This window comes from Dipteris shenzhenensis, chromosome 7, assembly GCF_047967505.1.
Source record: "Dipteris shenzhenensis isolate YYH24624 ecotype China chromosome 7, Dip_SZ_1.0, whole genome shotgun sequence".
NCBI lineage: Eukaryota > Viridiplantae > Streptophyta > Polypodiopsida > Gleicheniales > Dipteridaceae > Dipteris > Dipteris shenzhenensis.
Window position 1 is genome coordinate 8,452,917 of NC_141602.1, and position 24,881 is coordinate 8,477,797.

The 24,881-nt window shown below is 42.9% G+C and overlaps 1 protein-coding gene across 1 annotated transcript; it reads left to right on the top strand.

The window, feature by feature from the left end:
• The first annotated feature begins 15,913 nt into the window (after positions 1-15,913).
• LOC147899892 (laccase-4-like) lies at positions 15,914-18,796 on the top strand. The gene is made up of 7 exons (XM_087377133.1): positions 15,914-15,997; positions 16,635-16,786; positions 16,898-17,145; positions 17,243-17,371; positions 17,473-18,044; positions 18,135-18,498; positions 18,666-18,796. The coding sequence occupies exons 1-7, from the start codon at positions 15,914-15,916 to the stop codon at positions 18,794-18,796; spliced, it is 1,680 nt and encodes a 559-aa protein (XP_087233259.1).
• The last annotated feature ends 6,085 nt before the right edge of the window (positions 18,797-24,881 follow it).

Genomic DNA, 24,881 nt, shown 5'->3' on the forward strand with positions numbered 1-24,881 from the left:
AATTCAATTTCTTCATGATTCGGGGCACCATGATATTACATGTAGCTCCCCCATCAACACACACATTTTTGACATGGCAATTATCTATGATGACATCTACTGTATGCGGATGCCGATCAATTTCTTCAGAGATAGAAGATACCTCTCGTACCTTTCCCTTTTTCTTGCTCTTCCTTGTTGAGAGACCTTGCTGCAGCTCACGTCTCACCTTAGGGCTTAATGCTATTAGTTGAGGGAGTGTGATGCTCAAAGACCGATGAGCAAGGTCCTAAACGACCGAATAGTCCTCTTGCCCTGAGCCGATGGGAAAATCCGAGGGTGACCACTTACTCCTGCGAGATCTTTTAGTCTTCTCTATTGGTGGGTCTGCCATCTCAGCATCTGAGGGCTCTGAGAAGGACACCTTCTTCCTGGGGCGGCCCGGTCCACGGTTTGGAGAGGGGTCCGAGGTGGCACGACTTCTTTTCCCAAGGTCAAGGATCTCTACATCAGAATCCTCAGTGCCCGACTCACTTAGAAGATTCACCCTTGGAATATTGGGGCATTCTGTGAGATAATGACCCTTCTGGTGGCACTCGTAGCATACAACATTAGCACGATCTCTTGGAGGGCGGTTGGCTTGATTTCTGATGCCCACCATCTCAAGCCGAAGGTAATTTAGGGCTTTGGCTAGGTCATTGACTCCAGGTTCTGTTGCAGGGGGGGCCTCTTTAGTTGGAGGGGCCACGGGAGTAGAGTGGAGGGGGGAACATGGGCGAGGCTAGGGAAATCTTCGAGGCAGAGGATGAGGATATCCACCTTGTTGAGGGTAAGCATCTAAGGGAGGACCATACATTTGAGGTGGAGGCGGTGGATACATCCCTGATGAGGGGTGGGGGTATGCCCCTGAGTTAGACCCCCCAGGTTGTTGTTGCAGGAATTGAGGGGGTTGCAGAGGGACAATCTTCTTCTTTGAAGCAGGGTCAGACTGAACTTTATCAAACTTTTGAGCAATCTCATGTGCTAGCACCATAGTTTCTGGATTCTCCCATTTAAGCTTGAGGCGGAATTCATCACTCGCTCCTGCTACAAGGTAGCCCAGCACATGCTGAGTCATTCCAGCTCAAAACCCAGCATTGTCCTCCTGTGTGGCAATCAAACGGTCTAGAGCACGGCCGCTCGATCCACATATCGACGTGCCGTCTCACCTTCTGACTGCTTCAAGTTTGCCACCTGCAGGTACACATTCTCCGGCTCCTCTTCTTTGCCGAAATACTCAATCATTGCTGCTGTCAACCTTGGCCAGCTTTGGCGAACATCTTCGGTTTGCTTCTCATACCACACTTGAGCCAAACCCTCTAGAAATGTGGGAAGAACCAATAGCCATCTGTCTTCAGTAAGAAAGTTGAGAGAAACACAACGGCACTTGAAGGCCACAAGATACTCATTTGGATTTTCTTCTACTCGTCCACAAAACACGGGAATGTCAGCCAGAGGTCAGCCATGCTTAGAAGATGGAAAAGAGGGGCTTATCTATGGACGAACAATAGTAAGAGGAAGCTTGAACTGAAAATCGGGTGAAGATACATCCAAAAAGCACACATAGGCAGGGTAGGGTGTGACTGGTGTAGTGTGAAATATTACACGAGAAGAATCTTCAGCATAGAATAGCACATAGAGAATCTTAAAAGGACCAACCCTCATGATATCACATCGATCATTACAAGTGAGGGTTAGAGGCATGGCGTTGCATGAGGTTGTTCATCAAGGCAAACAAGAATGCCATGACAAATGTCAACAGTTGGAGAGCTTGCACATCACCTTCAGCTTCTTCCAGTTCTTATAGTCACCATGCTATTTCTTCAAGGGGTGTGCGGTCTGGCATCCTTCTTTTGAGCAATGACCTTGAGAACCCTCCTGATGATCTGCCGAAGTCGGTGAACTCGTATCAAGTATGCCCAACACTTAGTTTCATGATGACCACAACCTTTGCATTCCTTACAAATGATCACCCTCCTTCGTGCCTTGCGGCTTTGTTGGGGTGGCGCTTCCACTCGTGTCATGCGTGATTGAAGTACAAGCTTCACGTGCCAAGAAATCAGCAACAAGATTTTGAGTTCGAGGTATATGCTGAATTTTTACCTCTTCAAATTGGTTGCAAAGTTCCAAGGCTTGTTGATGTCGTGGAACCAAGCCTTTGCTCCGCACCTTCCACCTTCCACTAACTTGTTCACACACTAGTTGAGAATCTCCTTGCACCTCCAATTGCTTGGCATGATGTTCTTGTGCCTTTTGTAGCCCAAAAATGAGCGCCAAGTACTCCGCTTGATTGCATGTACTTGCAGGTGAAGACTTGCTGTAATAATACTCCTCACCACCCAGTGAAGTGAGCTTCACACCCACGCCAGCCGCCTTGGTCGAAGGTTTGTAAGCTCCATCAAATTGAAGAATCCAAGATGTCATCACACCAAAACTAAAATTCAGACATCCCAAGTTTCTCGGTAGTCCAAGATAGGTAGGAGGAGAGGGTGGGGAGAATTCAACGCTTGAGCGAACTTCCACCTGCAAGCAATTGAAGAAAAAACGTCTGTGTTGGCTGCCATTCTCCAAACAGCGAATTTCTTCTGTTGCTCAATACTCCCTGCCTGCTCCGCCATTGCCTGAGCCCTCTTAGGAGTAGATGGGCGACCTCAAGACGAAGATTTTGAGCCATTTTTCAAGTCATTTGGTTCAGTAACGAGGGAGAAATCGTCAAAACTCAGTTTCAGCCTGTAGCAACTCTCCCGGGCAAAAGTGCGCACCATTTCGTCCAACCTCTGTGCTGGACCTTCTCTGGTATATGAGCTTTTTTTTGCTTCAGAAAGCCCTCTTTTCCTTGCTTTGAAGAGTGTGATATGAGCCCTCCAAGTTCAGCTCTCTAGTTTTGACAGTTTTGACATACTTTTAAAAATGATGCTACATAAAATGCTACTCTAGCATTTCTGGTCATTTGAAGTTTTCAATAACTTCACTATAAGTGTTGCTTCAGTTTTGTTTTGACTTGCTAGACCTGGTTGTGATTGGAAAGTGTTTATTTCATTCACTTCTATGAAGCATGCAAAAGTAGCATCATTGTTTGAAAACTAGTCACTACTATTTGCTACATCAAGTGCCTATACTTTGGAAGTATTTCAGTTCTTTTTCACTTGTAAGAGAGAAGACACTACCCAATACTTGGGTTAGAGCCTCTCATGGCTTGCTTATGCCAAATATGTGAAAAGCCAAAACATAAAGCAATGTCTTGTTATGCTACAAAGGATGAAAATGCCAACCTGACTTCCTTATTGAAGATTGCCAAAACAATGGTTGCCAAAAAGGAAGCAACTACAGAGATCTACCCTCTCATGGCACTTTTATTTGACTCCAAGTACAAGAAAAAGATGAAGGTCAGACACCTAAGATATGCTTCTCTACACAACTATGGAGATGACAAGATAATTGTTCTCTTGAAGGATATGACTTTCAAATCCACTTGTTCTATCATAGTACCATCTTATAAGGCACTAGACACTGCCCATGTGGTAAGACCTTGCCTTGACATGGATATTTTGCCTCCACAAGATGAGGCATCCCATGAAGATTATGCATTTTAAATCATCTCTATGTATGCTCCAGATCTCTCTTTTTATGTAAAGGTACTCAGCCTGGATAGTCCTCCAAAATGAATGAAAATAAATTATTGTGTGTTGTGTGTTTTGTAAACACCTCTGGTCACCTTATGATGTAGGCCATGTGTATGTTTTTGTTCCATGGTACCTCTTGCAGACATTGTGTGCATGTACATGCAAGGGAGATAACCATTGGAAGGTCTGTTTTTATCCCTTTCTGTTTACCTTACACCCAAGGGAACCCTTGCTAGCATGAGAACCTAGCCATAGATTTATCCTTGACCACCATGAGATGGCATGAGAAACTATGAGACTAGATGTATCCTTGACATAGCCTGAGGCATTTCCTTGAGGGGGGGTTTGTTGGGATATCTCAAGGTGTATGCCTCAAGCACACCTTATGTTTCTATGTGTGAGTGCTAGAGGCACAGTTAGGTGCCCACAAGCACAGTTAGGTGGTGGAAAAGCCACATAGGATGATTGAGTGAATCTAGGAGCAGATTGAGGAGATGATTGTGGAGCTTTGAGGTCATCAGTGATGTCAGTGACCTTGTATGAGGTGCCTACTTAAGGACCTCTTTCTTCTTCATTCCATATGCAAGTATTCTGATTTTGTGTCAACTCTACTCTTTCCTTTCAGCATTCCAACAATCTCGTGCATTGGTAGCCGTAAGGTGCGGAGAAACAGGCACCAATTCCTTGAACGCGTCGAGAAGTGACATAAATGTCCACCCTTCTCGTGAGGCGTGCATTCGTGAAGTGAGCTTGGAGATGTTCTAAATCGGCAATCTAGCAAGAGATGTGGATAGAGCACATAAAATGAAGTATTTTTGCTTTTTACAGCAAGAGCAAACTCCCTACGGTTAGAGAGTTACAGTTCCCGTGATTTTAATATATGAACAAAAATCATTACATTTTTACCACTTCCAACTTGTTGGCCCAATGATAAGACTTTCTTTTGTGAAGGGGGAGGTCTTGGGTTCCAATCCTACTCTTTAATAAAAAGAGAGGAGAGGAGAGGAGAAGGAGAAGAGAAAGAGAAGGAGAAGAAGAGAAGAGATAGGGGGGGCATGAGATCTGCTGTTACTCTTTTGCAGGGGCTCAGAAAGCAGTCCGTGACCAGAGGCCGCAGCAGTCCAGAGAACTGTCGCGCAAGTGAGGGCAGAAAACTGTCTGCAACCAGAAGTCGCAGCAGTCCAGAGAACTATCGCACAGAAACCATCCACAACCAGAAATCGCAGCAGTCCAGAGAACTGTCGCGCGGGTGAACGCAGAAAACTGTCCGCAACCAGAAATCGCAGCAGTCCAGAGAACTGTCGCACAGGAGACGCACGAATCGAATGCACGCGCAGTAGCTTAGAAAGTGCACAGATGGTATAGTTTTGTAGATGTAACTTGTACGAGTAGAAGATTCACCACTAGCCGTGGAGACTTGGGCTCGAATCCCAGCAGCCACACCAAAACTTTTAGCCAGAAAAGTTATCGAGACCAGAAGCTAGAGGCTTGACAAAACATGTGTGCCTCAGGATCTATGGAGCACTCTAAGGTGGATGGAACCTATGTGGAAACATGATGAAGAGAGTGCTCATGACATGTATCTCAAGTCAATTAGGTTCCAAGATAGATTAGCTTGGACTCATAAAGAGAATCTTGAGATAGTGCAAAGTGCTTGATTGAATTACTTCAAATGAGCCTCCCTTTTATAGGTGAGGGTACTTACATCCATTTGCTTACTCACATGTGGGATATCTCCTCCATGCCATGTGGCAGCTTATCCTTTGCTCATACCTTTGCTCTACATGTGCTCATGGCACTATATCTCTCAACACCTCCCCTTGGTGCCATAATCCTTTGGCTACTGCAAGGTGGTCAGATGTGAGTTACATTCCATCACCTCCCCTTAGTGCATGCATGCTACTTAAGGTGGTCAAGTGTGGCTTCTACATGTCAATACCTCCCCTGGGTGCTTTCATAGCTACTCTCAGGTGGTCAAGTTTGATTACAAAAATATAGGCAAGGTTGGCAAGGTATTTGCTTCTCAATACATTCCATTGATGTCATCTTTTGGCTCATGGCTTGATGACGACTTGTTTGCTTCTTTGCTTGGTGTAACTTCATGCATGATGCTTTGTTCTTCCATGTGCCTTGATGCTTTGTGTGTGGATGCCATGCTTCCTGCTATGGTCATCTCATGCACTTGTGCTTTTGGCATGCTTATGACAATAATGTGTGCATTCATGCTTTGCTTTTCCATTTGTTGCAAAGGTCTTACCAATTGAATTCTTTCAATATTGGCAGTGTCTAATTGCATACAATGATTCTGACATGACAGGCGCGTAGAGCTTGAAAAGACGATCACTTTTCCTTTTTGGAGCATGTCCAAATTCTTCCTGGATTGCAAGTTATGGCTTGTTTAAGCTTTTGTGAAGAAGAGGGGGTCTTGATGATGTGGCACAGGGATTCACATGCTGAATTCCATACTGTGCTTACAAAGGGACTGTGCTTGGATGGCACTGCTGATTGTGCATGCTTAGGTGGCATTTAGCTAACCTTAACCCTGCCTTGGTGGGTGACCTTAACCTTACCACAGTCAGGTCTTATCTGCCATGTGTCAAACTTTTAACCAAATGAGTTAACCCAAAGTTTAAACAAACCTAACCATTGTCACATCCAATCTTGACACGTGTCAATCAATGGTGAACCTTAGACTTTGAACAAAACACTCCGTGATGGCGTTGAAGCAACGACGATGATGGTGGCGACGCAGTATGGCATCACGGGCGGTCAATTTTGGAGCGTGCATAGAGATGGTGTCGCGGGCTGGTCTGCTAGTCCCAGGAGGCCGCTAAGGCTGTCTGAGTCGTGGTAGACAAGTTGAGTCGTTCGTTGTTTGCTTTGGTCACTGGAGTCGCCACATTTGGAGACGGAGGAGACGACCATGGAGGAGTCCTGGAGGTCGCTGCTGTTGTCGATGGAGGTCGTAGGGAGCCTAAGATGATCGCTATGCTCGTTGTCTCGCTGCTGTCGGTGCTGTAGGAGGAGCCGCTGCTCACATCGGTTCTTTTGCTTTTGGAGCTACTAGTCCCGTTCGTGGGTGCTCAGGCTGAGAAAGTCGCTATGCTGCAGATGTTGTATCTAGCAATCTTCAAGCCTTACATTAGCAAAGCGGTGCAAACGGTGGAGACCATCTCGCTGCTGTGCGAGGCAGTTGCTTGCTGGCTGCGCTTGGGAGGCGGATGCATGGCTATTACAGGTCGTGCTGCTGAGTTCGATGGTCTGCAGGATGAAGCTTCTCATGTCGTAGCCGATCATCGAAGGCCGATTCATGTCGATAATTCTGATTCCACAAAGGAGGAGGATAGATATCCATGTCCAGGTCGCTTGTGTCTTCCAATGGATGATTCGACTGAGTGATGCGAAGGAGGAGCATAGATATTTGTCTCCTCTCGATAAGCTTCACAATCTAAGGTCGATCCGTTGTTAGGATGTGAGCCGCTCTCAGAGACAACAGAGCCACTCTGATTTCGGCTATGATCGCCAAGCTTCGATTGCTGCTCCCTGGCTTGTATTTCGTCCTGGCCGTTATGGCTAGGGTCTATTCGCTCTTGTTCTTGAACGATGCAATCTGCGGCTGTGTCGTCCCTTGAATGCCATGGCAATGGGGCGATGCAGCCATCTCGAGCTTTGGGAGCTTGAAGCTCTATTGGAGAACCTCTCTTTGGACCTCTCTTTCTACTCAGAACCTCTCAAAGATGGGTGTAGGTAGAGCTTCGGGCTCTCTCTCTCAAACCTTTCAAATCTCTCCTCACATGGATCCTCACAAAGAAACTACTCAAGGGACTCTCTTGTTCTCACAGAATAAGGAACACTCAAGCTCACAATGAATCTCTCATGAAATGGATGGATGGAAATTTTCTCTCAAGGGACGGAAATTTGTTCTTAATCTAAAACCAAAACTAACCTAGGAGAAAAAACATGAGCTCCTAAGGCATGCCTACAACTAATCTAGGAATGGGAGCAATCCTAGTGAACTACTAATGAGCTAAACTAGTAGAGCTAAACCTATGCTCTGATACCATGACAAAACATGTGTGCCTCAGGATCTATGGAGCACTCTAAGGTGGATGGAACCTGTGTGGAAACATGATGAAGAGAGTGCTCATGACATGTATCTCAAGTCAATTAGGTTCCAAGATAGATTAGCTTGGACTCATAAAGAGAATCTTGAGATAGTGCAAAGTGCTTGATTGAATTACTTCAAATGAACCTCCCTTTTATAGGTGAGGGTACTTACATCCATTTGCTTGCTCACATGTGGGATATCTCCTCCATGCCATGTGGCAGCTTATCCTTTGCTCATACCTTTGCTCTACATGTGCTCATGGCACCATATCTCTCAACAAGGCTATGTATGGCGACGCTCAAAGGCCATAGAGAAAAGGAGATCATGAGGGCGAAGGGATGTCATAGGGGTGAAAAAGGAATTAGAAGTGAAGGGAAGGAAAAGGGAGACTATGACACAAGGGGAAAGGGAGAGGGGGAAGAGAAGCATGTACATGATAGGAGGAGGAATGTGGAGATGTAGACATCAAGTGAAGAGAACCATTCTTTATTTGAAAGAAGGGATGAGAGGGAAATATCAAAATACTAGCTAGGTGGCTTTACAAGAATGAGCGTGTCTCATCAAGGAATAGCCCCTTCCTTTTATAGCCAAAAGAGGGGGTCTCTCCACATTAATGTATCCTCCCACATGCATGGTGTGTGTGGAAAAGTCTCCCATGTGGGCTAGGTGGTTACGCACTCTCAATTGTGTGCGACAACCCTTTGCCTCAATTTTCCACATAAATCAAGCCCCATATCTCAAGTCTACGATACTCCCTTGGTCTCTTTCCCATTTTATAATATGTTTAAACCTTTAGGAGGACAAGTGGAGGGTTGGCACAAGGAATCTTGCCACCTCATCCTACTTTCCCCATTATTTAACTAGCTCTCTTGGTCCTTCTATACCTCCCCCACATGGGCCTATCCCATATGGAGGGAATAACTCAATATAATATCTATCTCCACCTATTTTATATTGCTTCTCCCATGGACTTTGAGCCATATCTCACTAAATGCAGCCTAGGTGGAGGGGTGGCACATGGAGGAGCCATGCCACCTTGCATTTTATAATATTACTATCATGGATTATGTACAACACACCTTATGGGTCCTCTTACATGGAAGGGTGGCACATGGTCATGCCCTGCCACCTCAACCCTGGGCCCTATGCACACCATATTTTATTATACTATTGCCACATATACAAACACACATACATATTATTGCCTTTTTCCTTAGACAATTTTATCCATAACAACACCTCATGCATCCAGTGGGAGTACGAATTGTAGTAATAGCGCGCTTCACCGTCGCCATCTCTAGCTTTGATAACATCCATGGTGCACGAGGTAAAAAAACATGCCCATTTGGTCTCTCTTGAGGCCAAGCTTCATGCATCCTCCCTGTGGTACATAGATCCTCCCTTATGCCTTCCGAATCTCGTGTCCCATTCAAATGCTCCCAAATGGTAGATGCCACATTCTTGAAGATATGCATGGGATCAACCAGGTGATTGATCTTGAGGTGGGACCAATATGGTAATCGATAAAAGATGGAGTATCTAAAAAAAATAAAGTGTTAGCGTGTAATCTTTACTTTCAGCCAATATAGCCAATCTTTACTTCCAGCCAATAATTACAAACCCTTACCGGCTCATGCCAAGTGGTGGAGTCATGGAACCGTCCCAAATTCTCATCCAATCTCCCACGCTGAGTGATTGTGGGAGGACTTCATTCCAAGGGGCAACATATCTAGGATGATCAGGTGGGAGAAATCGATGCTGATTCTCATAGATGACCTTATTCAATGCGTCTGCCCATGAGGCAACTAGCGAAGGACCACAAACAGGACATGCATGGTAACCCGATGTAGTGAGACCTGAACAATAGATGCAATTAAGAGTGGAAGGTGGGTTTAGGGTGCCACATCCTTTCCTTATTCATAATTAAAAATGCAATGCTTACCTGAACACTCGCCATAGCCTGGGAAGTCATACATCGTCCACATCAAGACTGCTTTGTAGTTGAAGTCTCGTGACGAGGGAGGCCTACTCACATCATGTACCTCGATACCTCTCCAAAGTATCTCTAGCTCATCAATCAAAGGCTCCAAATAAACATCAGGGTTTTTGACTTTATGTTTTCCTGGAAATAGAAGGGACAGCATGACATGTCCTTTCTTAATAGCCATAGAGGGTGGAAGATTGTAATTCACCAATACCACTGGCCATACACTGTAAGACGTGCTTTTGAGACCAAATGGGTTCACACTGTCCATACCCAATCCAAGTCTCAAGCTCCTAGGTTCTTCCTTGAAGCTTGGCCATGTGTCTTCAATATGCTTCCACACAGGAGAGTCCGTGGGAGTTCTCCACTTGCCATCGGTTGATCGATGGGAGGAATGCCATGACATGAGCTCTGCAATAGATTTGCACTTGAACATATGTTGGATGCAAGGGATTATGGGAAAATGTTGCAATACCTTATGAGGCACGTCCAAGGTTTTGAGATCTGCTCTATATCTTGCCTCTCCACAAGTAGGACACTCTCTTGCATCCTTATGTGGTCCACGAAACAAAACGCAATCATTGACACATGCATGGATGCGCTTGTAATCTAATCCTCCAAGAGAGGTCACATGTTGCCTTGCCATATCTCTTGAGGTCAGTAGTTTATTCTCCCTTGGAAGCATTTTACACAATAGCCTCTGCACGTGAAGACCATAAATGAGAAAAAGCATTCGAGTAATTGACCCACTAGCATAATTCACCATGTTTGCAAAATCGACTTTAAAGCTTACTTGAGTAATGCATTCAAACTTGCATTGCTCCATCCATAGATGGTTTGCAAGTTTAGTAACTCAAGGGAGGCACGTAGAACAGAGAATGTGCACCCCTCAAACAGTGGAGTCGATGCTGCAGTAAAAAGATCATCCTACTCCATGCTATTATACCTCCCTTGATGGACATATAAATCCCGCACCATATCATCAAACACCTCCTCCTCCAGGGCTTCATGAGGTAATGGCGAAGGGCTACTATCACCATCACTCCATGCATCCGTAACGGTCCCTCCTGAAGATCCCACCTGAAGCCACATGACATGGCTTAGCTTCGTGCTATATGTATATACAAGCACTTTTTTAACTTTCAATTTTATTGCGTTTTGGAGTTGTAATGTTTTATTTGGAATTGTAATTAAAATGAGGTTGGCTGTAAGAATCTAATTACACAATGTGGATATGGGATTCTTGTAACTATATAGCATACACAACATACACAGCATTCTGTAAAATTTAAAAAATAAAAATAAAGCGCGTGTATCAGTGCATTTAAAAATGCGTTTATATACGCGTCTGTCTGTTCGAGTTGCGTCTATATATGCATCTATAAATGCGTATATAAGCGCGTCTATTTAGGCATCTAACTATGCGTTTATACGCGCGTGTGTCTGATATATAGACGCGCAATTAGACGCGGGTCTCCAGACGCGAAAATAGATGTGCAAATAGACACGTCCGTAAGTTTTTTATTTAGTTCAGTAATGCATCTGTGCACGCGTCTATGGGTGCTTTGTCTTGTTGTTATTGTTGTTCTTCCTCGAGCACTTCATGAAGACCTTGAAGGGTTTTGTGAGACAAAATGCAAGGCCTGAAGGTAGCATGGCCAAGGGTTGGTTGGTACAAGAGTCACTTGTATATATTTTTGAGTTTCTTGTTGATGTGGATAGCTCTCTCCCACGACTATGGAGAGATGATGAAGACCTAAGGATGACCTCTATTGTGCCTCAAGGGAAAGGACGGAGCGAAGTAATAAACACGGAGTTGCTTAATAATATCAACCTTTATTGCATGCTTAATAGTGATGTGATGAAAAGATGGGTGATAAGATACGAGGATGCAAAGGCAAGAAGACAAGGAGAAAGGGCCCTCTTTCGTACACCATGGATCTCATGTGCCATACCCTCAGCATCTAAGAGCACTTCCAAAGGATATTCATGTGGATTGGCTACTTGATGAAATGGAGAGAGTAGAGAGAGACGAGGGGATGCATATGACAATGGAAGAATGGGAGTATGCTAGGGGATGCATGAGCAAGGTCGGTTTATAGAATGTTATGCATAAGTTAGAAGCTTTCAACAATTTAGATTGCTTATTTAATTGATTTTGTCTTGGTGTAGTGTACTATGTTCAATGCTATATGATGTGAGGGAAAGCATTTTCGAACACAATGGATTGATGATAAGAGAAACACACAAGATTGTGGCATGATTGCATTAGGGAAGAATTGGGGTCTCAAAAGGGGCTCATAAGGAATGGATTAAGAAATAGATTAGTCCTAATGAAAGGGCCAAGGTAGGTCCCAAAAAGTCCTAACCCCCCCTCACCTAGGTGGGTTAAGCCCAAAAGTGACCCCAGCCCTTACACCTCTAAGACACAACTCTTACTAGGTGGGAACCAAAAAATTCAAAATTCAAATTTTGAATTTTGAATTCCCTCCCTCCTTCTCTGTCCTCCCTCCCTCGCTCCCCCTCCTCCCTCCCCCTCCCTCACTCCCCCTCCTCACTCCCTCCTCCTCCTCCCCCTCCCTCCCTCCCTCCTCCCCCTCCCCTCTCCTTCCCTCCCCCTCCCCCTCCTCACTCCCTCCTCCCCCTCCTCCCTCCCTCCATGCCTGCTCCTCCTACCCTCCCCCTCCCTCCCTCCTCCATGCCTGCTCCTCCCCTCCCCCTCCCTCCTCCTCCACTGCTGCTCCTTGTCCCCCCTCCCTCATACTCCTCCCTCATCCCTCCCTCCTCCTCCATGCCTACTCCTCCTCACCCTCCACACCTGTTGGTCTGCCTCCCTTTCCTCCTCTTCAACCATTGGTCCTCCCTCCCCCATCCCTGCTCCTCCTTGCCCTCCCTCTTCCTGCGTGCTACTCCTTCAAGCCTGCATCTCCACACCTTCTCCTTCTCTACACTCCTTTAGTCATGGCACCATTCAAGGATGTCTCCAGTAAGTACCAGGTTCACTTAGAGTTGGAGGCTGAATATGCAAGCACACGTAGTCTAGGATTGAGGGGAACTTCCAAAATCCACAGATTGGCATGAGCTGATAAGGGTTTGTAACTATTGTGTGCTATATTGGCTAGAAATAAAGATTGCCTGCTAACACCAGCTTTTGTTTAGATACTCCATCTTTTATCGTTTACCATATTGGTCCCATCAATCACCTGCTTGATCCCATGCATATCTTCAAGAATGTGGCATCTAACATTTGGGAATATTTGAATGGGACACGAGATTGTTATGTCAGTGGAGGTTTGTTTAGTGGAGGAGACATTTCCACTTTCTATTCTCACAAGCCAACTAGATCTCATAGTGCATTTGGTGGATGAGATTGCTATATGCGGTACTGTACATGCACGATGGTTATTCTTCCTCGAGCACTTCATGAAGACCTTAAAGGGTTTTGTGAGACAAAATGCAAGGCCCAAAGGTAGCATGGCCAAGGGTTGGTTGGTACAAGAATCACTTGTATATATTTTTTAGTTTCTTGTTGATGTGGATTACTCTCTCCCACGACTATGGAGAGATGATGAAGACCTAAGGATGACCTCTATTGTGCCTCAAGGGAAAGGACGGAGCAAAGTAATAGACACGGAGTTGCTTAATAATATCAACCCTTTTTGCATGCTTAATAGTGATGTGATGAAAAGATGGGTGATAAGATACGAGGATGCAAAGGCAAGAAGACAAGGAGAAAGGGCCGGGCCCTCTTTCATACACACCACGGATCTTGTGTGCCATACCCTTAGCATCTAAGAGCACTTGCAAAGGATATTCATGTGGATTGGCTACTTGACGAAATGGAGAGAGCATAGAGAGACAAGGGGATGCATATGACAATGGAAAAATGGGAGTATGCTAGGGGATGCATGAGCAAGGTCGGTATATAGAATGTAACGTAAGTAGATTCTATGTTCAGACCTCTTCAAGGATACAAACACACATATAATTTCATAACAAGATCCTTAAATCATGAATGTATCTTCTTTCGTTGTGTTGTGTGTAGGAATTTCTGCTACAGGAGGAGAAAATAGTTACACATCGGAAAGAAATTTATGGAAAATTTCATCTCTACAAAATTCTTGCTCTTCAAGCATATCCTATTAGACTCCAAAATACCAAGCTAGATATTTTATTTCTAAAAACTTATTACAACTCCACCATTTCCATCGTAAAGGAAGTTGGGGCTTTATATTTCCCTTCTTTTTCCTTTGTTTACCAATGCAATACAAGTGCATGAAACTAAATGCATTCACATGGAACACTCATGAACATTATCCTCCATCATGCCTTATTCTTTGCCACACTTGAATTACTATGCTATCATGACTTTTATGAAGAATCCTAGCATACCATGCTTAATAATATCTTGGATTATGCCACAATAATCATCCATGGCTCAATTGGCTCCCTCAAAGCTAGCAATGCTGCTGCAATCTTGTGTGTTTCTCTTATCATCAATCCGTTGTGTTCGAAAATGCTTGCCCTCACACCATATAGCATTGAACATAGTATAGTACACCAAGACAAAATCAATTAAATAAGCATTCTATATTGTTGAAAGATCCTAACTTATGCATATTTCATTTGCACCAATCAGAACTAAGAACATGGCAATCCTTATTGTCCCCTTATGACTAAACACTTTATGTATGTTGGAAAGTTTACAAAGATTGATGCATCGTCTATCAATTGGATTTTAACTCTCGAATCCATTAGACAAAGGGGATTTGTAGACAAAGTTTAGGTGGGTTGACTATAATTTTAGCGTATCCCCTAAAATTGTACAAGGCAAACTCTTTAAGATCTTATATTACTTTGTGAAAGAAAAGCCTCCTTGGGAGTCATAATTCTTATAAGCACTCCAACTCACGTGCCTTTGAGGAGATTTGTTATGACACATAAAAATCTTTGAGTCTCCATTATTTAGATATGCTCCAAGCTCCTACCCAAAGTTTAACCTATAATATTACTTTTAGACACCCCATTGAAAACAATAGCATTAAAATCCTTTTGAAAAGGGGGAATTTGTTAACCCCTTGAGTTGTATCCATGTGCTTTAACTTTGAGTGAACTATTGGGGAACATGTCTTTCTGCTCCATTTCCCAAAAAACCTAACCTATTTCCAAGACCTAGGTTTCACTCATGTTCAATATAAGGCTTTAATAGTTCGAGATAACAATGGATACTAGGTGAAGTAGAGAGGTCAGTAAGTGGCATGTTTTTTAGTCATTGAATGACACGTCGAACATTGAGTAGGTTCATCCTTCACCAATTTTGCATAAGCAACATAAATAAATTTACAAACCCATGCAATCTCATGTTAATATGGTGGAACATAACAATTATTGATATGTGTGCTAGATAGGAAAAACAAACAACAAACAATATATCCAACAAAGCTTTCCTAGAATGAAAAGACTTCATAATAAGAATTTTATTTATTGTGCTCACCTCTCATTTATATGACTTTGATATTTTAATATTATGTGCCCAAATTATTGCCTGGACATTTCATTTTTCTTTTTCTTTCCTTGTAGTTTTGATTCTTTCATTTCCATATTCCCTTCTTTATTTTTCATGTTGATGCTTGAAGAAAAGAGCTTCTACAATCAAACACAAGGTCCTACACTATACTATATCTTATGGTTGGCTAACTCTAGGGTGTCAAATGTTTTTTTTTCCTTTTTTGATGTGTGATTGATGACAGTAGGCTAGAGTAGCTTATGCAACTGCCGTTGAAGTGGTCAAAGGGTCTTATGGGCAACGATTTACAATAGCCCCTTTTCCTATAGACACGTGATGGAGAAGGGGCATTTAGTTAAATTTGTAGGGAAGATAAGTATAAAGTATGCCATTTGTTCATGTTGTTTGTCTCCTCCTTGTGAACTTTGTAACGTGAACTGTGGCAGAAGCTTTTGAGGAGTGTGCAAGCAACATGAGGACTTAATTTATATTTTAAAGGTCGGTGATTAAGTATAAAATTCCAGATTGGACAGGCCATTGTAATATAAAGGCGAGAGGATGTGCATGAGCACCTTCACCTCAAGCAAGGGTCTCCGATCTCTGCGTTCCTATAGCAAGCCGCGCTCGACCAGGCATAACCATAGTTAGAAGGCAACATGCTGCCCAAAACGGCCATGCTCCTCCCCATCTTGGCCACCATTTTGCTGAGGGCTGCCTCCCCTAGTCATGCTTCAACAAATCATCACCTGCACTGGAATGTAAGCCACTCATCAAACTGCTAAGCCGCTTCATTTGCACATCATGCGTCCTTTTGCTAGTCCTCCTTACATTACATTTCGAACCAACTTTCGTCTATATCGTTGTTTTCTTAGCTGCTATTGTTGTAGTTTCTGCAAGCTGGCTGGTCTGCTGATGAGTAGCAGAGTTGAGAATGTAGAGCGCACATTTATAGTGTAGTGATAATAGAAGCTGTTAATCTTCTTGCTGAGCTAAAGGCCGCAAGCTATCTGCTGCTATGCATGCGAGGCTGCTCTGAGCGAAGAGAGAGCTGAAAGGAATTCCCACATAATTAGGCCCAAAGCATATTTGCTTCGTGATCCAATGTGTAGTCTTTCACAATGTTCTTCGTGTTGCATTGGGTCGATCTGCGCCTGCATTCAACCACAGATCGTGGTAATCTGATCCGTCTTTTGTTCAACAGACGGCTGATGACCCGGTTTGTCTTGCAATTCACCCACTCTATATACATTGCAGTCTTCCATATCGTCGTGATCATCATCATTTATCCATTTTTAGAGCTCAATTTTTGTCAAGCTAGTTGGTGTATCCAGCTAGTGGTTATTGCAGTCTCCGTCTTTACTAAGGGAGTTGTGAGAGTTGTGATTTTTTTGGCAGGTGGAGCTTGCCAACGTGACTCGCCTTTGCCAGACGAAATCCATCGTAACTGTGAACGGTCATTACCCCGGTCCAACTGTGTACGTCAAAGAAGGCGACAATGTCACCGTGAACGTCACCAACTTAGTGACCTCCAACATCACCATTCATTGGTTTGTCGACTGATCCAAGCAGTTTCCTTCTTGATTTCAACGAAAACGTTCTCCATTTATCGCTGTAGATTGCGATGCCGGTTTTGACGAGTATGTTAAACTCTTTGGCAGGCATGGAGTCCGGCAACTTTTCACCGCGTGGGCGGACGGACCGGCATACATTACACAATGTCCGATCCAGACTAACCACTCTTACGTTCACAGATTCCAGATTATAAATCAACGAGGAACCCTCTTCTGGCACGCACATATTAGCTGGCTGCGCGCTACAGTTCACGGAGCCTTTATTATCATGCCGAAAGCCACTCTGAAGAGCCCTTTTAGCGCCCCGGCCGCTGAACTGCCACCGATCGTATTAGGTGTGCTCCACCGGACATGGATCTTTGACCTGCTCATATCTTTGCACGGTTTGGGGGTCCTTTTGAATAGAGGGCTTAGTTTGAATGTTTTTTGCAGGCGAATGGTGGAAAATCGACACGGAGGCGATGATCACCGAATCTCTCTTGACAGGCAATATATACAATGCTTCGGACGCGCGAACAATCAATGGACAACCTGGATATCCAAGCAACTGCTCCCTAGATGGTAACGTTTCTTTACGTGGGTGAAGTATCCTCGTACAATGCAGCAACGATAGCAAGGCTAACGAGCAAGCGTTTTGTGATTTGTGGGTGAGCAATGAACAGATATGTCCACTTTCAGAGTCGAACAAAACAAGACTTATCTTGTGCGGATTATCAACGCTGCCCTCAACGTTCAAATGTTCTTTGCTGTCGCCAATCACTCTCTTACTGTAGTAGAGGCGGACGCTGAATATACTCAGCACTTGACAACCGATGTGATCGTTCTTGCACCTGGGCAAACCACGAATGTCTTATTGACCACCGATAAGCCCATCGACAATTACTTCATCGCAGCGTCTGAATTCTCTCCAGCAAACGCGAACATCATCGAATATCTCTCTACGCCGACCACTGCTATACTCAGCTACGACGGCGCTGCTGCAGCAGATGTAAATAATATGTCGCTACCAACGTTTCCTGCTTACGATGATAAGGAGTATGTTGCGAATTTCACTCAAGCGTTGAAGGGACAATACGAGAGCAAAGGCTACTTCTACTATGATGTCCCTATGAAGATTGATGAAGACCTATTCTACACTCTCAGCTACTTAAAAGCGCCTCTAAACAATGGTACCACTTTGAAGGCCGGTATCAATAACGTAACATTCAGCGAACCGCGAATTTCTCTGCTGGAGGTAGCATTTGTACCAAGTTTGTGTACCGATATGTGCTTTCTACTGTCATTACTGACTGATCGTTTTAAGGACTCCCTCTTGTATTCGCAGGCCTATTACTACAACATTACTGGAGTATACGAAACGGATTTCCCAAACGTACCACGTTACCCTTTCGATTATACCAGCAGCAATTCGTCTGCACTCCCCACAGCCGTTCTCGGTACCAAAGTCAAAGTCCTTGAGTTCAATATTAGCGTGCAAATAGTGTTTCAGGATACAGCCGCCTTGACATTCGAGAGTCATCCGATCCATTTACATGGAACCAACTTTTATATTGTTGGAACCGGTTTCGGTAACTACAACGCGAGCGCCGATCCCGCAAACTTTAATCTCCGAGATCCACCGTCAAGGAATACGATTGCCGTGCCGTCCGGGGGGTGGGCGGCGATTCGTTTTAGCACAACAAATCCCGGTAAGACTACCTTCTAAGCTCAAATTATGTGCTGATTTGACTTTAATCGATGAGAATGTCCAGTCCATAATCGAGAAGCTATACCGTAAATATATCTTTGTTTATCGTATAGGATTAAAATTCTTCCGAATCCTTGAAACCGCGACCCATGGCTTGACATTTTGTAGGGGTGTGGTACATGCATTGCCATCTGGAGATTCACACGTCCTGGGGTATGTCGATGGCCTTTATAATCAAGAACGGACGAACAGCTAATCTATCTTTGCCACCGCCACCGAGCGATCTTCCTCCGTGCTAGAATAGGCCGTTTGTCAACAAGGAAAAGACAGTCCTTCATGTTCCTCGAACTAGATGAATTTAATCTAATATCTTTTCCCTTCCTTTTCAGCAAATTCATTGAAAGTTTCTACGTATGTTGGCTCTATTCTATCTATTTCTCGCTATTTTAACGAAGTTGCCTAGAAACTCTAAGCTCTAGAAAAGGAGTAGGACATCATAATGGATGGATGGATGTTTGAACAAGAAAAATCATCTTCATGAAGCACTACCTAAGATATAAAAATAGACCCCAAAAGACACTTACTCTCTCTTTCTTTTTCTCTTTTCACTTGTTTATGGAATGCATCACTTGCTTTCACACCGACTCCACGCGCTCACGCCACACTTTGAGAAACTTGCTTTGGGAATCCATAAGGAAAAAACATATTGTTGACTGTCTAGTTCATATCAACCTTCTAACTATAGTAGACATCCATCATTTTATCAACGTAGAGAACTTTTCCAATGTTTTGAAAGGATTGTAGGACAAGTTGTAGGACAAGTCAATCCATCAATCAATCTCAACGAGGGAGACACAATCTACCAAACTTAGCTTTGCACTACGTGCATCTAGTCCATGTAAACATGTTCTCTCGTGACCATGACTATAATATTAATGTGAAGTCATCACAACAAAGAGAATTACATGAGACTTTTTTACCCCGAGGAGTCACTATATGTAAACCCTCTGTATCATATACGTTCAAGGCCTATTTTTAAAATCCCTTATCTGTGAACATTGTCTAATTAAAAGACACCCTCTTTCTATACAAATCTATAACATTTTTCCACATTGTCTTCATGATACCCACTATAAATAATCTATTCTATATATTAACGAGAGAGGCTGGAGGACAATTGGAACAAGGTGTGGTAATCCAATCGATATGCACCCTTAGATTGAAATCAGTTATTAATTCTTCACCCAAGAGATTTTGTGATATCATTCCCCCTCATAGATCCATTGCCCGTGCCAATTTTGTTTCGACCATTGCAATGTACCTTCCTTGATAGTTTCGCTCATATATCCTTCATTTTTCCTCTTCGGAATCCTTGTGCACCCTTTTTGTTGTGACTTGCACCGAGCTTGCACCTAGAATATGCTAAATGCTCCTTTTTGCCATAGTTTCCACATCCCTTTTAGATGAAGTGCATTAGTGTGTCAACGTAGCAGAACATCGAGTGAAGTTGAGTGCCATCCGAATTCTCCTTAATGTTGTAGCCAGGGGGGGCACTATGGCAAACCCCCATATAGCAGGTGTGATCAAGGGGTATCAAAGAAACCCCTACCTATGGATTTTTATAACCTATAGATACCCCTTCTGTAAATTTTAAGATGATTAAAAGTATCCCTTATGTATGAAAATTTTCACTTTTTGAATTAAAAAACCCTTTATGTATGTATATTCTTTGTAGCTCCATAAAAATATAAAACCCCTTCCATTGATCGCATGTACTATCTTACATATTTCTTAGTGACCCCTGGTTGTATTGCAAGAAATGCATGAATTGTTTGGTATGCTCCTTTCCTATGTGAGACGGGAAGCAAAAGCATGATTAGATCCAATATGCAATAAGAAATGCATTGATTTATAATTTGGTCTCTGATTATTATTTTAAAGCTCAAGCGATGAGGATGGAAAGGGTCTGGAATATGCATCTAAGAAGCTACGCTTGTAGCCTTGTACACAAATGCACACAGAATATAAAAGATAAGGCCTACTAATAGACTCATGCATATTTTTAATTTGTCTCAGCAACATGTACATTAGGCTTTATCAAATGTATGAAGAACTAACCAATTAACTTGATTGGGTGTTGTTCTCGCTTTTACATTTAGCATATTCATCTTCCGTAGTCAGATAGTGAACATGAAAAATCCGGGTTGCCACATCTTGCAATGAAAGCTGTAGTAGTCAGAATCGCATAATCTGCACCTTGCCACATTGAAGCTTCTCACTTCCTTGTAGATCATGGAGATCTAAGTCAATAGTTCAGGAATTATTTTAATTCGTGCTAGTTGAGTGCTAGTTGTAGCTTTAGCATTTAATGGTATATGTTGTTTTTTACATCATATATTTATACTCTCTACCAAGCTTTCTTAGTCTTTGATTTTACTCTATTTTAGTGTTTTTAACTATCAAATAGTAACTTGGCATGATTGAGGTATTTTGATCATCATTGGGCAAGCTCGTGAAGTATGCTCCAAGGGTTTTTGTGGTTTGGATGGGAACATGCAAACACTACATGCGCAGAGGCAATTGAAGCAATTATTATCCATGTTACACCTTCAGGATCGGGAACATTTTTTGTCATATCTTGGTATTTTAGGTCTTTTGCTACATGAGTGCAACAAATTGAACTCCCTTCTATTAGGAAAGCAACTCCATGAGTTCATCCTACGAGGACAAAAGTTCTATAAGGAACAACCTTCTAAATGGGGATGAGGATGTCATTGAATGTGGTGGAAGGAGGATTGGCCAAGGTGTGACTTCATTCATCTTATGTATCCAATGGGATCCGTTTCATGAATTCTAATTGCAATCACTACTGCACATGGATCCTATTGCGACTTTTGCATACCGACATTCAACTCATGTGGGGTGCTAATCATCGGTATGAAAAGCGTGTCTCGTAAAGCGTCGCTATATAGCGACGTTAGGCAAACATCACTATATAGCGACTATTAAAAAAGTCGCTATTTAGTGACTTTTAAGTGTCGCTATATAGCGACACTGATATACTATTTTATAGCGACATTTTCAAGAGAGGTTTTTTACTCATATAGGCCTTAAAAGTTAGTTTTTTTCAATGACAAATTCTCATACATGTTTGATCTCATAGAGAATAAAAATATGAGAGCATGTACATCAAGCCTTTGAAGCTCATATATTCATGTCTAAGTCTGAGATGAAAAAAATCAATTAAGAGCATTTACATCAACTGTTTCACCTTGAGCCAAGTCTAAGGTGCCAAACAAGTCGATCTCCAACTCTATACCGAGTTGATCTCCTATATCATCATCGTACTCTAGCATCGTATGTTCACCTAAAAGTACTTGATCATCTTCTTCAATAAAGTGTGGTGATTCTTGATGATAGTGTCTTCTTCCTTAATATCGTGATTGTGAAGATAGTGGGAGAGAAGCAAGGAGTCTCACTTGCATCTTTCTCACATACACAATGGGGGAATACACACAAAGGTGGAGGCTGAAAACAATTTTTCTCTTCTTAGTTGTGAAAGCCAAAAGAACTCTAGTACAAAGAAATAGAAGAATCCTATATGTGGTCTCAAACCAAACTCAACTAACTAAGGTGGCATACTAACTGAGCCACGAACTAGAGTACATAAGGATAGCTATCATCCAGCTATTATTCATGGGTAGTGTACCAACTGCGTTTGCAGCTAACAAGTCAGTGACATAAGTGCACAATGGTCACCCTGGCATATCACGAGTGGAGCTCGATATCTCAACACTCCCCCTCGAGCTCAATAATTCCTACACACCAAGTAGGTCTCTGAACTTGCACAGCTTCTCTACCCCCAATGCCTTCGTGAATATGTCAACTACCTGATCCTCTGTGCTGACATAAACTAGATTAATAAGACCTAGTAAAACCTTCTCCCGCACATAGTGATAATGCACCTCAATGTGCTTTGTTCTAGCATGATAGAATGGGTTATTTGCCAAGTATATACTGCTCATGTCATCACAATAAATGACAACTGGCCCATCTGTAGACTGATGCATATCATAAAGTAGCTTATGCAACCAAGCTACCTCACATGCAGCCATTGTTGCACCCCTGTACTCAGCCTCCGTGCTCGACAAGGCAACTGTAGGCTATTTCTTATTGCTCTAGGTGACTGCAGCACTCCCAAAAGAGAACACATATCCACTGGTAGATCGTCTATCAGAAATACTACTAGCCCAATCAGCATCAGTGTATCCATGCAACTATATCTGAACCCCAGTCTCATAAAATAGTCCATACTGCAATGTGGACTTCACATACCCGAGTATGCATCTAGCTGCATCCAAATGCGGTTTCCTTGGAGCCTACATAAACTGACTTACCAATCCAATAGCATAGCTCAAATCTGGCCTGGTAATAGTCATATAAATCAAACTTCCTACTATGCATCTGTACATAGTAGGGTCTTCCAAAAGCTCACTTGCATCTGTGCTCAGCTTCACATTCTGCTCCAAAGGAACTAAAATAGGCTTATAGCCTGACATCCCATATTTGGACAGGATGTCCAATCCATATTGCCTCTACAAGTGCCATATCCCACTTGGTGATCCAATCACCTCAATGCCCAAGAAATAACGCAGCTCTCCCAAATCCTTCATCTCAAACTTCTACTTCAATAGCATTTTCACATGAAGGATATCTTCATCACTATCACCTGTGATGATCAAATCATCAACATAAATGACAAGTAGCATAATACCTTTCTCTATTCTTCTCACATAAAGTGAGAAATCTGCCTTCGAAATCTGAAAGCCAATAGTGACAAGATACTGTCCGATCTTATCAGACCATGCTCTAGGTGCTTGCTTCAAGCCATACAAGGCTTTCTTTAACCTGTAAACAAACTCAGGATGAACAGCATGAACATAACCTGGTGGCTGCTCCATAAAGACCACTTCTTGCAAATCACCATGTAAGAAGGCATTCTTTACATCCATCTGATGTAAAGACCATCCCTTTGATGCAGCCATAGCAATGACTGCTCTTACAGTTGCCATCCTTGCAACCGAACTGAATGTTTCTTCATAATCAATGCCATATGTCTGTGCATACCCCTTGACAACTAATCTTGCCTTGTATCTGTTCACAGAACCATCTGCATTGTGCTTCACCTTCAATTGCATTCTTGTCTTTAGGCAAAGGCACCAATTCCCATGTAGCATTTGCTTTTAAGGCATCCATTTCTGCATCCATGGCTTTCTCCCATTTTTCTTTTCCCATGGCTTGCTCAAAAGAAGTGGGTTCTGGTTCCTGTATCACTTTGACCATATAGGCATAGTGAATGGCTATAAATCCATCATATTTCAGCCTCTATCCACAGGATACCTAGCTCTGGTAGACCTGCGCAAAATAGGCTCACTTCCAAGTGCTCTCAAGACATCCAGGCTCACTTCCAGGTGCTCTCATAAATGTTCTATTTTGAGCCACTAGATTCACCATCCACATAAGAGTGACCTGCATTCACGTCAAACATGGGCTGATCTACCTTCTCTTTTCCTTTTCGTGATACCTGCATACCACTATCTGCATTGCTTTGAGGAGATTCTCCTGATCTCAATCTGCCTATCCATGGTGAAGTATGTGATCCACTGCTAGAGGACATTACAGGTCCACTAATATTTTGTGATTGCTACTGTGAATTTTGTGCAGCATTACCATTTTGTGCATCTACATCATCAATCACATTTACTAGTTTATACCAGTTGCTCATCTCATCAAAAACAACATCTCTGCTCACTGTAAACTTACGAGTAGAAGGGTTATAGCATCTATACCCTTTTTGCTGCAGAGAATAACCAATAAAGATGCAGTTCTCAGCTTTTGGATCCAACTTGGACCTCAACTCAGGGACCTCAACTCATCTGGCACATGAACATAGGCAATGCAACCAAAACTTTTCAAATGAGAAATATCTGGTTTCCTACCAGTATACATCTCCTCTGGCATCATGCCATGTATTGCTGCAGTGGGAGTCCTGCTCATTATGTAAACTACTGTAGCAACTGCTTCAGCCCAATAATAATCTGGCAGGTCTTTTTCATTTAGCATGGCCCAAGATACCTCTCCAATATGCCTGTTTTTCCTTTCTACAAATCCATTTTGCTGTGGGGTATGACTACATGAATATTGCTACTTTATGCCATGCTCTTGCAGGAACCTTGCAAACTCATTTGAGAGGTACTCTCCCCCTCCATCTGACCTTAGGTATTTTATTTGTAGACCTGTTTCTTTTTCAACCATAGCTCTAAAAGCTTTGAAATGCCCAAACACTTCACTTTTCTTTTTCATAAAATACACCCAAACTTTTCT

Bases quoted from the DNA above. Each gene is read 5' to 3' on its own strand.
- LOC147899892 (XM_087377133.1), top strand. From the start codon at position 15,914: ATGCTCCTCCCCATCTTGGCCACCATTTTGCTGAGGGCTGCCTCCCCT. The intron at 16,787-16,897 runs GTTTGTCGACTG...ACTCTTTGGCAG, and splicing joins TCCAACATCACCATTCATTG to GCATGGAGTCCGGCAACTTT. The intron at 17,372-17,472 runs GTAACGTTTCTT...AGCAATGAACAG, and splicing joins AAGCAACTGCTCCCTAGATG to ATATGTCCACTTTCAGAGTC.